At 47.6% G+C, this 13796-nt stretch overlaps 2 protein-coding genes across 2 annotated transcripts in view; one reads left to right on the plus strand and one right to left on the minus strand.

Annotated features, from left to right (window-relative positions):
* Nucleotides 1-1152: 1152 nt before the first annotated feature.
* On the minus strand, nucleotides 1153-5181 carry LOC144820087 (uncharacterized). The gene is made up of 2 exons (XM_078677738.1): nucleotides 3861-5181; nucleotides 1153-1184 (listed from the first exon to the last, which is right to left on the minus strand). The coding sequence occupies exons 1-2, from the start codon at nucleotides 5179-5181 to the stop codon at nucleotides 1153-1155; spliced, it is 1353 nt and encodes a 450-aa protein (XP_078533864.1).
* A 3536-nt stretch (nucleotides 5182-8717) lies between these two features.
* STOML2 (stomatin like 2) overlaps nucleotides 8718-13796 on the plus strand; it is a 144527-nt gene continuing 139448 nt past the window's right edge. Inside the window, exon 1 of the mRNA XM_078674670.1 lies at nucleotides 8718-8873. Coding sequence (XP_078530796.1) covers nucleotides 8829-8873 — 45 coding nt within the window. The 5' untranslated portion in view covers nucleotides 8718-8828. The remainder of the gene's footprint in view (nucleotides 8874-13796) is intronic.

Genomic DNA, 13796 nt, shown 5'->3' on the forward strand with positions numbered 1-13796 from the left:
CCTGGGAGAACAAAAAAAGAAAGCGACAGCACTAGCTTTTGCTCTCAGTTCCATCCATAAGGAACTATTTGGCCCAACTTTCGCTCCAACACTACAGGTGGCGCAGGCAAAAGTCATCCCAACACTAACATATGGAAGCGAGGTGCTTAAGGGATTGGACAGTGATCAACTGGATACAATTATAGCAAACATCTTCAGAACAGTCTTCCACCTACCATCTTTCATGTCACCGGCACAAATCAGGCTGGAACTGGGCATCTGTAAGCAAACTCTGGGCAGAATGATGCATTTCACAAGCTGAGGCTACCCAAAGAAGGCAGCTTAGCAGAACACCTATGGTCTGATCTGAAAACAAAACGATGGCAAGCAGGGTATCGATATTTGTCAAGTGGTCTAAAAACCTTAGGCCTGAGTGAAGTATGGGACCTACATGTCAGCCAACATGAGTTTAAAAGGCTAGCGAAAAAATGCACAAAGAAGCTCTCCTCAATAGAAGATAAGGCGAGCCTGGCTAAAAGAAGCCATGGTTGGATGACCCTCATCACATATGATCAGCTGACACCTCAGAGCTACTTAACTTGTACATTTAATGCACGCACCAAACTCAGATTTTTAAAATTAAGACTTGGGGCGATTAACTTGTCTTGCCACTTCCCCAAATGGAAAAGAGAACAAGCCTCGGAGACATGTCGATTTTGCGGCAAGCATAGGGAAGATATAATGTAGATTTTCCTAGTATTTATGACGGAAAGTCTTAATTTTATTAAAGACACGGAGGCGAGTATTATGCCTTCTTTTCTTGCTTTATTTTAAATAGCAGCAGGATAAGTAAAAAAAAAACACAATACCCAGAAGGCACAGAAGAACAACTACTGGCCAATGGGATTGAAGAAAACAAACAACAAACCAATCACAACATGAGTAGTATATATGGCCAGATCTGACCGCGAGTAGCCCTCTTTTCTTGTGCGAGAAAGTCAGTGAGAATGCATAAACAGTGGAATTATGGCTAACAAAATGCAAAAAGTCATAATCCAAGCAAATAAATCCTGAAGGAAAACCAAAACTGCAGGATAATGATGGAGGAAAGTCCAGCGGAAGTGTGTCGAGGTACCAGATGAAGAAAGGCAGTCCACAGAAGCAGTCGCAGTCCTAAGTAGAGGCTGGTGGCAAGGCCGGAGTTCCTAAGGGTGGGAAAGACAGACATTAATTAGTAATGACGTGGTGGGATAATACTCGCCTCCGTGTCTTTAATAAAATTAAGACTTTCCGTCATAAATACTAGGAAAATCTACATTTTATGGCAAGACCGAAGGCTCCTATTATGCTTGTTCAAAGCATATTAACCACCAAAGAAGAAGCAGTAACAACAGGTTTACAATAAAATGTCTTGAAAACAGTATCATTAGACCAATCTGCTGATTTCAGGATATCCTCCAAACGAGAGCCTGCCCAAAAGGCTTTAGAGGCCATAGCACCCCTAGCGGAGTGAGCACCAAAGGCGGCAATGTCAATGCCCGCGAGGGACATGATCCAACGCACCCAACGGGCCAGAGTGGCGGAGGAAACAGGAAGATGGGGTTTACGAAAAGAAATGAGCAATTGCGAATGAGAGGAAGTCCTGAGATCAGCAGTTTTCTGTTCGTAAACTTTTAGGCATTGACCAACACAGAGCTGAGGCTGGGAAGGGAAATAGGGATAAAACACAGATTGCAAATTAGTTTTGGTACGCCTGTGAACCTGAAACAAAACACCAGAAGGCGAAAACTGTCTGGAAGACAAATCCAAAGCTTTGACATCAGAGACACGTTTGATTGATATTAAACACAATAACATGGTAAGCTTGGCGGAAAGCATCTTGAGGGAGAGAGCAGCATTGTCAGGCCATGAAACAAACAATTTGAAAACCAAATTAACATCCCATAAAAAGGAATACTTAGCCAACGGAGGTTTTGAAAATCGAACTCCTCAAAGAAGGCGACACACCAAAGGGTGAGCACATACCGGCTTATTGTCAATGGGACAGTGGTTAAGAGAAATAGCTGATCTGTAGAGGTTGACTGTGCGATAAGATTTACCAGCGCTAGCCTCCGAAGCCAGAAAGTTAACCACAAAACTTAGAGGGGCTGAAAAGGGATCGACAGACCGTTCCAGACACCAGCTTGACCATAAAGTCCAAGCTGACTTGTAGGCTCTGGAAGTGCCAGGGGCCCAAGCTTGGCTGATAAAGAGTGAAGCTTCTTGTGAAATGATGACGTCAGAAGTGGAAGACCGGAAATTTTCCATGCTGAAAGAACTAGGGATCGGTCCAGGATCATGACGTGGGGAAGACCCTGAGGGTCTAGGAGGAGATCTTCGCTGAAGGGGAGAAGCACCGGAAAGTCCACAGCTAGCTCCAGGAGCGAAGGGAACCAGATTTGAGATTGCCAGAAAGGAGCTAGAAGAACCAGGGAGGTCGACTGACGGCAAACCAGGCAAGCACTCTGTTGATCATCAAGAATGGAGGGAAAGCATAATTGAGGTGAAGGGACCAGTCTTGAAGGAAGGCATCCGTCGCCAGAGCGAGAGGATCCGGTCGCCAACTGAAGAAAGCGGGAAGTTGAGAATTGAGACGGGAAGCAAAAAGGTGGATAGAGAAGGGGCCCCATTTCTGGGAGAGAGAAAGAAAGACGGAGGGAAGCAGCTTCCAGTCGCTTGAATCTCGGAGATAACGAGAGTGCCAATCTGCAATGGCGTTGAAATTGCCTGGCAGTTACTCCGCTCGAAGGGACAGTTTGTGTTGGAGACAGAATTCCCAAAGGCTCTTTGCTAGTTCTGCGAGTGGTTTGTGCCACCGAGATGGTTTATGTAGCGGACCGCAGAAACATTGTCCATCCGGAGAAGAATGGAACAGCTTGCCTTGTTTTTTGCCAGACTGCGAATTGCAAAGGAGCCTGCCAGCATCTCTAAACAATTGATGTGCAACGACGACTCCTCTGGAGACCATGTACCTCCAGTCGAGATTGAACCACATCGGGTGCCCCAACCCGACAGACTGGCATCTGATTCTAACACAAGATCTGGGGCCATAGCGAAGATCGTTCTTCCGTTCCACGCATCTAAATGGTCTATCCACCATTGAAGTTCGAGGCGGGACTCTTGGTCTAACTGAATGAGTTGATAAGGAAGCCAAGCTCGAGGAGAAGAGACTGAGTAACGTTGAGGTTGGAAAGAAGAGTCTGTTTGTCGGTGTGCATGAGTAAGATATCGTCCAGATAAATGATGAGACGAATACCTAGGGACCGATGGTAAGACACCACAGGTTTCATCACCTTGGTGAAGCACCAAGGAGTGGAAGAAAGTCCGAAAGGAAGCGAACAAAACCGGTAAGTGACACCGAGCCACTGAAATTGTAGATATTTCGTGTGAGATTCGTGAATGGGAATCGAGAGATAGGCATCCTGCAGGTCTAGTCTGACCATCCAATCGGATAGACGTAAGGTGTCTCTGAGATGGATGATGGTCTCCATCTTGAAGTGACGATAAACCATGAATTGGTTGAACCACTTGAGATTGATAATAGGACGGAACTTTTTGTTCTTTTTCCGAACCAAAAAGAGAGAGCTTAGGAAACCCGAGGGGTGGAATGGAGCGATCTGGATAGCTTGTTTGAGAAGGAGATTTTGAATTTCTTGTGAAACGAGCAGAGCTACGTCTGCGGAAAAAAACAATGGAGGAGGAAAAATAGTCTGGAAAGGAGGAGCATAGAATTCTATGAGATAGCCTTGGACAGAATTGAGGACCCAAGGATCTGCTGTGAGGGTGCGCCACCTGTGAAGAAAAAGAGCTAGTCGACCTCCAATGGGAGGTGAAAGGCCTACCTTGAGTGTTGGCGTTGCTGTGGTTGTTTCGGAAGTCTTTCTGTCCTCGGCCACGGAAGCCACGACCTCGTTGGGGGTAGAACTGCGGCTTGTATTCTTGATAGCCGGAATTGGCTGCGCCTCTGGAACCTTGGTTTTGATAACCACGGCCGGAAGAGCGGTTCCTGCCTCTGCCGGCCCTGCTAAAAACCCGAGGGGCGAAAACTTTTTTGATGGAGAATTGGGCTTTGTCTAGGGAAGCAATAGTAGAGACATAGCGGCTGAGATCCTTGACAAGGGAATCACCAAAGAGAAGTCCATCAGCCTTCACACCAGGATCCTGGGAAGCCAGGTTCGCCAATTTCGGATCTAACTTGATCAGCAGGCCCTTGCGGCGTTCATGAATTATCGCGGCATTGGCATTGCCCAATAGACAAAAGGATCTTTGAATCCACAGAGAAATTTCCTCCGGGTTGAGGTCAGACCCCTCCAGGCGAGCCGTCTCCGCCATGTCCAGGACTCGGGCCAAGGGACCAACAACGTTTAAAAGTTTGTCCTGACAGGTGGACCATGCTTTGTCAACGCCCTTGCGAGGGTCCTTACCAATTTTCGAAAAGAAAGTAAGGAGAGGCTGATCTATGGAAGGAGTTACAGTAATATGACACGGTAAGGAAGGCTTGGGGCATTCGGACTTGAGTTTTGCTCTAACAGACTTGTCCAAGGGAAGACGGAGCTTTGACGATATATAATCTCCCAAATGAGGGGCGGGGAACCATTCCGTAGAATTGGGGTGTCTGATGGACGAGGGATCAAACATAGGATTGCCCTCCGTGTCAAGCACGGGTTGGGACGCAAAAGCGTCTAGTCTAGCTTTCTTGGGGGAAGGTGGGTCAACGAGCTGAAAAAGGTCTGTTAGGTCATCAGTGTCACCCATATCATCATCATCTGTGTCAGGAATCAAGTCAATGACCAGCTTCTTAGGAACCTCCACATTTTGAACCTTGGTCTTACTTTTTCCCACAGTAACTTTAAACCCCTCCTTGGTAGGAGGCCTGGGAGGAACCACGTCCTCAGTCGTATGCAAGGAGAACTCGCGACTTAAATGTGACACATTTTTAGAAAGAGAAGTGGAAGGTACCAGTTTACGCTTTCTGCTTTCCCCCGCAGAATGGGCCAAAGCTTTGGTCATGAGGCTCATGAGGGAATTTTTCATGTGTTTAGAAACACGATGCATGGAAGCCTCAACAGCTGTCTCCACAGAATTGTTAATGAACTGGCTGAGGTCGCTCTTGAAAGCTTCGCTTTCATCATTATCTAGCTCAGGAGAGCTTGGAATTTCCATTGTAAGGCTGAGCTGGCAGTGAGGAAAGGGTTAAAAGGAGAAGACCTGGAGAAGTGGGCGTGAACGAGGCAGTAATGAGGGAAAACACTCCCCCGGGGGCGGGCACCGTGTCCGTAGAGGAGAAGGAGACCGGTCGAGAAGCAGGAGCCACACAGAACACTCCCGGCTGAAACCCGGTGAGGAGCGAAGGGAAAATGAGGCAGAAAGCGTGCGCGGCGGGAGAGACCAACCGCTGCAGCGCGCGAGGGGGGGGAAACGGACCCGAAGTCAGGAACCGCTACGTAATGAAGAAAGCGCGAGAAGCAAGGGACTCACGTCTGAGCATACCCTGCCACACTTATGGCGGCCAAAATTTCAGATTCAGATGCTCCGTCCATCACCACCCCCTTTTGTACCGCTTTTGGCCGCCATAAGTGTGGCAGGGTATGCTCAGACGTGAGTCCCTTGCTCACTTTGCCACTGGATTCAAGCAAGCCGGGCTGAAGACGGCTGGAATGCCAGAAACCGGTCCTCGGAAGCTTGTTTCCGGTCCAGGGAAGACATGGCTTGGCAGTTCGGGCTGGACTGTTCCCATGAGGCACTGGGTCAGACTGATTTGCATATAGCCATGTCTGAACTGGGATGGCAGAGTGGGCTAAAGAACGGTGATGGATTAAACCCAGATCTTTTGACTGGGTGTGAGTGTTTGATTGATTCAGATGCTCCGTCCATCACCTCCCCCTTTTGTACCGCTTTTGGCCGCCATAAGTGTGGCAAGGTATGCTCAGACATGAGTCCCTTGCTCACTTTGCCACTGGATTCAAGCAAGCCGGGCTGAAGACGGCTGGAATGACAGAAACCGGTCCTCGGAAGCTTGTTTCTGGTCCAGGGAAGACATGGCTTGGCAGTTCGGGCTGGACTGTTCCCATGAGGCACAGGGTCAGACTGATTTGCATATAGCCATGTCTGAACTGGGGTGGTAGAGTGGGCTAAAGAACGGTAATGGATTAAACCCAGATCTTTTGACTGGGTGTGAGTGTTTGATTGATTCAGATGCTCCGTCCATCACCACCCCCTTTTGTACCGCTTTTGGCCGCCATAAGTGTGGCAAGGTATGCTCAGACGTGAGTCCCTTGCTCACTTTGCCACTGAATTCAAGCAAGCCGGGCTGAAGGCGGCTGGAATGCCAGAAACCGGTCCTCGGAAGCTTGTTTCCGGTCCAGGGAAGACATGGCTTGGCAGTTCGGGCTGGACTGTTCCCATGAGGCACAGGGTCAGACTGATTTGCATATAGCCATGTCTGAACTGGGGTGGCAGAGTGGGCTAAAGAACGGTGATGGATTAAACCCAGATCTTTTGACTGGGTGTGAGTGTTTGATTGATTCAGATGCTCCGTCCATCACCACCCCCTTTTGTACCGCTATCTATACTACTATTATAAAGGAAGAACTTTGAACCTTTGAGGCGGGTAAACTCGGGAACCACAGCGCCAATCCACACACCCGATACATCGTTGTAATCGTCAGGGTGTGCAGATAGACATAGGCTATATAAAGTTAAAAAACATACGTTATTTAAAAGATTTAGCGCAAAAAAAGTAGTCCCGTGGAAGAAGCGCCGGCCGCGACCTGCGTGCTGACGTCAGGAGCGCGGGGAGGAGCGGCGTCCAGGAGCGCGAGGAGGAGCGGCGGACATGGCGTGGGGAGGAGCGGCGGACAAGCGGGGAGAAGCGGTGAGGAGCGGCGGACAGGCGGTGAGGAGCGGCGGACAGGCGGGGAGGAGCGGTGACGAGCGGCGAGGAGCGGCGGAGCGGTGAACTGAGGAGCGCGGGGGAGGAGCGGCGGCTGAGGTAAGGCTCCAGGGGACCCACGGACAATGTCGGGGCAGGCGGTGGTCGGGACAGGCGGGGGACGGGGCGGGCGGGGGCCCTGAACACTCATGGCGGGGGGCGGGCGGGGGCCCTAAACACTCATTTCGGGACGGGCTGCTATGTCGTGGCGGGCGGGGGTCGGGGAAGCCTGATTGCTCCCGGACAAGGTCGGGCGGGCTGCTAGTTTAAAATAAAGCAAGAAAAGAAGGCATAATAGGAGCCTCCGGTCTTGCCATAAAATTCATGTTGTGTGCCTGTGCCCTAGCCTCCTGAAAGAAAGAAGGCTTCTCCTGCGGAGAGGGCCTGGAATAATAAGGAAGTAAGATCATGCAGATCTGCAGTACTGGCCTGCTTCGACCCACGGAACACATATCTAAACTGCGCTTTGGTGAGGTTTATGGACTGCGCAGAAAAAAAAACTAGGGATCGGGAGATGCAAATCGCCAGCTCAGCCAGAGGCACAGATGCTTGGACCTCCATAAGAAGGACAATACTGCCCTATGGGCACTTCGAGAAAACTGGTCAGAGCTCTAAATGCACAACTAACACAAACAAAGGGTAGTGCACAATGGCTGGACACCTTCAGTCCGCTAAATACAAACCCGGCAAGTTCCATCTTGAACGAGACATTTCCGGCAGGTGCAGGGCAGAAACAAGAGAGTTCGGATACATGGTGGGCTGGGCTTTCTGTTTTTACTTTTATTGTTATTCAGCAAGTGTTTCGTTTTTATTCATAATTCTATCAATTGAATAAGTATCAGAACGGTTTTATCTTTTGTATTGTGGAAGTTTTTTTTTAAATCATGCAATAAAGTTTTACTTACTTACTTACTTACTTTACCCACCCTGAGATCTTAAAAAGGAAGATCTAACACCCAACCCGAGAAAACTGGGATTGACAGTAAGTAAACACTTTATGAAGTTCATGTTATATTTTAATGGAAAATGGTGTTGCTGAATGACACAAAATGATGGGATAGATTTCCATTTCATGATTTTAAGAGTTGATTGTTGTGTTTGTTTTCTTTAAAATTGTAGCTCGTGATAATGTAAAAAGTTTGACAAGGAAGAACTGGAAAACGTTTTCGTTCTAATACTTAGGGAGGGGGGGGGGGCGACCAGAAGAATGAATAGGGAAAATAACAAAGGATAACTTCCGTGCATGAAGAAGAGGAAGGAACCACGCAAAATTATATACAAAAAACTGTGCTATGATTGGAGGACTGTTACTATGGTTATCCTTCCCAGAGGTTGCTGGGATGTGTAGTTAATTGGAATACATGTTGTTCTCTTAAAACAACTTCTGTTGAATAAAGTCGAGAAAGAAATGCATAGTCCTCGCCTTGTGTACTTGAGAGATTTGAAACTGTCCTTCTCGACAGCTAGGAAATGTTATATTCTCTTCTATTTTATATTTTTTTCCTAGAAGCATATTTTCATAATTTTAGTCTACTACATGAGTGAGTCCAACTTCTATTTCGGCAACTGTGGCCATCCTCTGGAAACAGAGAGTGTCCTTCCTCAGTATCAATGAGATGTGTTTGCGCTCTGGTTGTGATCAGCTTGTGTCCTTCTTCTATGTCTATGAGTCGTGCTCCAGGTCTGACCAGTCTTGTCCCTCCTCTGTGTCTATGACCCGTGCTTGCTCTGCGGCTGTGCTCAGCTTGTGTCCTTCCTCTGTGTCTGTTGCCCATGCTCGCTCTCCGGCTATGATGGGCGTGTGTCCTTCCTCTATCTCTGATCAGCGCGGTCAGTTCCCGGAAGTGATTGTAGAGGTGTCTTGACACACACCGGCACCATGCTGCGGGCTGCCGTGTGCGGGACGAGGGCAGCCCTACGGAGGGTGAGTGACGCTGTGGGTCGCATGCTGTCTGTCTTACATATGGCTCCGTGCCCCCCCTCCTGTCTGTCATACTCAAGCGTTGCCCTTCATGGCCCCAGCTCTGCCCCTGTTTTGTGTTTACCCCAACTATGCCCCCTGTCTCTAGACTTTAAATTTGCCCTCATTCACCTGAACCACGCTCGTCCTGCTCATGCGTATATGTGTGACCCATGCTCTTCCGCTGCCCAAGGCTGTGCCCTGTACTTAGACTTGTCTCCTTATATTCTTCATGCTCCACCTGTCCCCATGCGTTGGAAGGTCATTTCCACATCATTGTTCCACAAACTTGTTCCTTAGCCCCTGCCCTGAATGTTTGCATTGCATTTTCGGTGCCCACTTGTCTTTTGTCCTAGCGTTGCCCCAACTGGTCCCTCTCTCTATACAGATGCAAGTGTGTAGAGTTTTAGAGGTGGCAAGCCTCGTGTTGGGGTTCTCCCACATTGCCCGTTCCCTTTGGAGGTGAGTGACGCGCTGAGGGGGGCACCCCTCACATTTCCTAATATAGTGCTAGGGAGCTACCTGTTAGTAGTAAAATTGTAATTCCTTTTGTAGCTGCCCCGGGGTTGTGGGTGTGTATTTTGTTTTTCAATAGTCCCCTTATTACCTTCTTTCTGCTACCTTTCTTTATTTTTATTTTCTTGCACTACTGTTGTTTATGTGGCATACGCAGTTCAGAGTTGAACGAGGTGGGCAAACACACTGTTGTTTTTTTGTTGTTAAATTTTAAAGTCTTTACCTGGGGAGGTGGGATGAGGTGGGTAGCTTGAGGATCTGTCCCGAATTGACCATGCCAACTCTCTCTGCCTGGGCCCTTCCTACTGGCGTAAGTCAGAGGCTTCAGCTGAACCAAACCCAAGCAGCTAGACTAGTCTGGCGTCAGGTGTGTCCAACCGGTTGATCGTGAGTTACCAGTAGCTCCCAGATACCTGATACCAGACTGCCAGCTATAAGTAGCTGGCAGTCTGGAGTTAATTTTTAAATAAGCACAGGGCCACATTTTTAGTTCGAGCCTAGTGCAGCGCGCCTGGGCTGCTCCATGGGAGACTTCTTTTGAGCACTCCAATCTTACCTGAAACTTCTCCGTGTGGGTCTGACTCCTCACACACATTGGATTGGCCTTTGCGTGTGGCTTTCAAGAATGAACGTGCCTGAACTGATATCCCAATTTTGAATACAATTCACTCAACAGAGAAGAAAGCTCATTTCAACCTGCAATGTTGCCAATCAATAGCGATTTATTTATTCAATTTGACGTTATTATTTGAAACAGAATTTCACATTTTATATACAAATACTACACCAATATCCTATGTAACAAAAGTCATTCATACTAGTCAGTCATGTCACAGTCATTCAACAGCAAACGTCCATATATACACAACTCTGGCAAATTAAGTTTTTGTGAAAATACCAGAACAAAGATTGTGAGTGGAGGGAAGGAAAAATGAAGAAATATAAAGAAAAACACAAAGGTTGCTAAAAAAATCAGTACGTGCGGTACAATGTACTATACATATATACACATGAAATTAAATCACAATCAACTTGATTGATAAAGCACAATATGTATAAACCAATTGAGACACGGGGTTTCTCGACTTTTAGATTTAGTGAGAGCAACACTCTGTATAAGGGCCAACGCGTTTCGAGTCCCAATCAGAAGTTGGAAGGGGGACTCTCATCAGGACCAATAGAGTATCTAAAAAAAGAGAGAAATATCTCTGAGTAAAGAAAATTCAAATGGTGGCCTATATGGCACTCCAGAGTGAACAGCCATTCCCTCAAACAGCTTACCCCACTGGTCTACAAGGCCACTTGGAGGGTGTAGAGTTGTATCAAGTCTATAGTAACAATGCGGCGGGTAGCGGTTTGTCGTGGAGAGGGTACCTTTCTGGTGGTGGAGACACACTGAAAAGTAAGCGGATTGAACATTATCTATAGTAGGCAATACTAGATGACCTAAGCGCACAAGGCACCTAGCACGGTGACTTACCTAGCTCGCTCCGGGGATCCAATTGGGCCCACTGGTGGCTGGTTTATAGTTTTTAGCTTCACAAACGGATGTAGTCGAGGATATTCACCTATAAAAGATGAGGAATGTCTAAAAGACTGGTCGCGCTATTAACACTCGAACGGTGATCTCATGAGTCCGAATAGTTACCTGCGACAGCAGCACATGTGCTTGGTCGGAGGGAAATGCGAGTCAGAGTTCAAATGGACCCACTGGTGACTGGAATAGTATTGAACAGCTTTTCACCTATAAAAAATTAGGGATGTATCAACGACTGGTAGCGCTATTTGACCTCGAATGGTGGTCTCTTGGGTCCAAGTAATTACCTGCAACAGCAGCTCGTATACTTGGTCGGAGGCGCTTCATCCGTTAGGTGACTCCTGCAAAAGGAGCATCAGCGTTAGTAACGGAGTACTGGTAAAACGGGGGTGGCAAAGCCCTGGAACCTCCGTATATTCATCTTACCTGGTGTGGGTCGTTCTCCGGTCGCCCGTCTCGGCGTCTCCGCAGCGCTGATTTTTCGCGCATGCGCAGAACCGCTTAAGATGTCGAACTCACGGGAGACACTACTCTCCCGCGCATGTGCATTGTGATTAAAAGCTATATATATTAATTCCGGGCTCGAAGACCCGATTAGTATTAACGGTGGGCACCCTACTAGCCACAAAAGGGGACAGACAGAGGCTACTGCTAAAGTGGCAGTACTCACCCACTTCCTGGATTTAAGAACTAGACCAGTACAGGTTCCAACTAAATTTTTGATTGATCTGGCATCGTTTGCTCTAAAAAAGAATTACTTCTGTTTTGGGAAGGAATTTTACTTCCAGGTGAAAGGAGTAGCGATGGGGTGCCCCTTTGCCCCAGAATTGGCTGTCCTTTTTATGTCACTCTACGAGGACGCTTTCATCTATGACAATAACCCCTTCAAGAACCACATCGGAGCGTGGCTACGCTTCATAGATGATGTTTTCATGGTGTGGAAAGGTGAGGAGGACGAGTTGGAACGATTTTTCATGTGGTTGAACGCACGGACACTGGACATTAAGTTCAGCATAACATCATCAAAAGAAAAAATATCCTTTTTGGATGTGGAAGTCTTTCCTATTGAGGGTAAACTATCCACGTCTCTTTTTGTGAAGCCAACGGACCGGAACAAAGCCCTTTTATTCTCAAGCAATCACCCGAGGAGTTTGCGAGAGAATTTACCGCTGGGACAATTTCTTCGCATTCGAAGAAATTGCTCCACGAATGAAGACTACAGACATCACGCTAAGAATCTAATAACAAAGCTATGTGATCGCGGTTATCCGAAAAAGCTGGTGTCAAATTGTATGAAAAGGGCACTTTGGACTCCAAGGGAGACCCTCTTGGAACGTCGTAATAAACCACAACTCAAACGTCAGGTATGTGTCACCACATACTGTCTTAATGCCAACCAACTAAAAAAAGTGATAAAACAAAATTGGCATCTCGTGAAAAATCTAGAAGAAGGACTTACTGAACCCCCACTTTTCGCGTTCAAAAAAGACAAAAGCATAGCTAATTTTGTAGTGAGAGCAGCTATTCCAAAGGAGGAACCTCCCACCATCAGGCAAATGATGGGTTTGAATCCCATCACAGGGCATCATAAATGTGGCACCTGTCTGTGCTGCGAGTCCACAATAGAGGGCTCTCTGTTTCAACATAGGGGCATATCATGGAAACACGATACACACAGTAACTGCAAATCAAGATATGTAGTGTATGGAGTTATGTGCCCCTGCGGACTCCTGTATATTGGCAAGACCAATCAGGAGGCCCGCCAAAGAATTTCCCAACATAAATCCAGACTCAGAAATCGGGTTGAGACAGCACCACTGGTCAACCATTGGAACAGAATGTCCCATCAAATCAAGGATTTAAAATGGACGATTATTTCCAAGGTTGAGCGTGATCCCCGAGGAGGAGACTGGGATGCCAGGCTCTCCAAAAGGGAAGCGCTCCTCATTGTGAAATTCAATACGGCCGTCACCGGCCTGAATGAACTGTCAGAAATTTACAAACTGTAATTCACAGGCCATCGGCCTCTTCCATCCCCCTGCCGTGTCCAAACTTTAGCAGTAGCCTCTGTCTGTCCCCTTTTGTGGCTAGTAGTGTGTCCACCGTTAATACTAATCGGGTCTTCGAGCCCGGAATTAATATATATAGCTTTTAATCACAATGCGCATGCGCGGGAGAGTAGTGTCTCCCGTGAGTTCGACATCTTAAGCGGTTCTGCGCATGCGCGAAAAATCAGCGCTGCGGAGACGCCGAGACGGGCGACCGGAGAACGACCCACACCAGGTAAGATGAATATACGGAGGTTCCAGGGCTTTGCCACCCCCGTTTTACCAGTACTCCGTTACTAACGCTGATGCTCCTTTTGCAGGAGTCACCTAACGGATGAAGCGCCTCCGACCAAGTATACGAGCTGCTGTTGCAGGTAATTACTTGGACCCAAGAGACCACCATTCGAGGTCAAATAGCGCTACGAGTCGTTGATACATCCCTAATTTTTTATAGGTGAAAAGCTGTTCAATACTATTCCAGTCACCAGTGGGTCCATTTGAACTCTGACTCGCATTTCCCTCCGACCAAGCACATGTGCTGCTGTCGCAGGTAACTATTCGGACTCATGAGATCACCGTTCGAGTGTTAATAGCGCGACCAGTCTTTTAGACATTCCTCATCTTTTATAGGTGAATATCCTCGACTACATCCGTTTGTGAAGCTAAAAACTATAAACCAGCCACCAGTGGGCCCAATTGGATCCCCGGAGCGAGCTAGGTAAGTCACCGTGCTAGGTGCCTTGTGCGCGTAGGTCATCTAGTATTGCCTACTATAGATAATGTTCA

This window comes from Lissotriton helveticus, chromosome 2_1 (assembly GCF_964261635.1).
Source record: "Lissotriton helveticus chromosome 2_1, aLisHel1.1, whole genome shotgun sequence".
NCBI lineage: Eukaryota > Metazoa > Chordata > Amphibia > Caudata > Salamandridae > Lissotriton > Lissotriton helveticus.

Excerpts from the sequence above, each read along its gene's own strand:
- LOC144820087 (XM_078677738.1), bottom strand. The coding sequence starts at position 5,181 with ATGGAAATTCCAAGCTCTCCTGAGCTAGATAATGATGAAAGCGAAGCT. Across the intron at positions 1,185-3,860 it reads CAGCAACGCCAACACTCAAG|GAACTCCGGCCTTGCCACCA; the intron begins GTAGGCCTTTCA and ends TCCCACCCTTAG.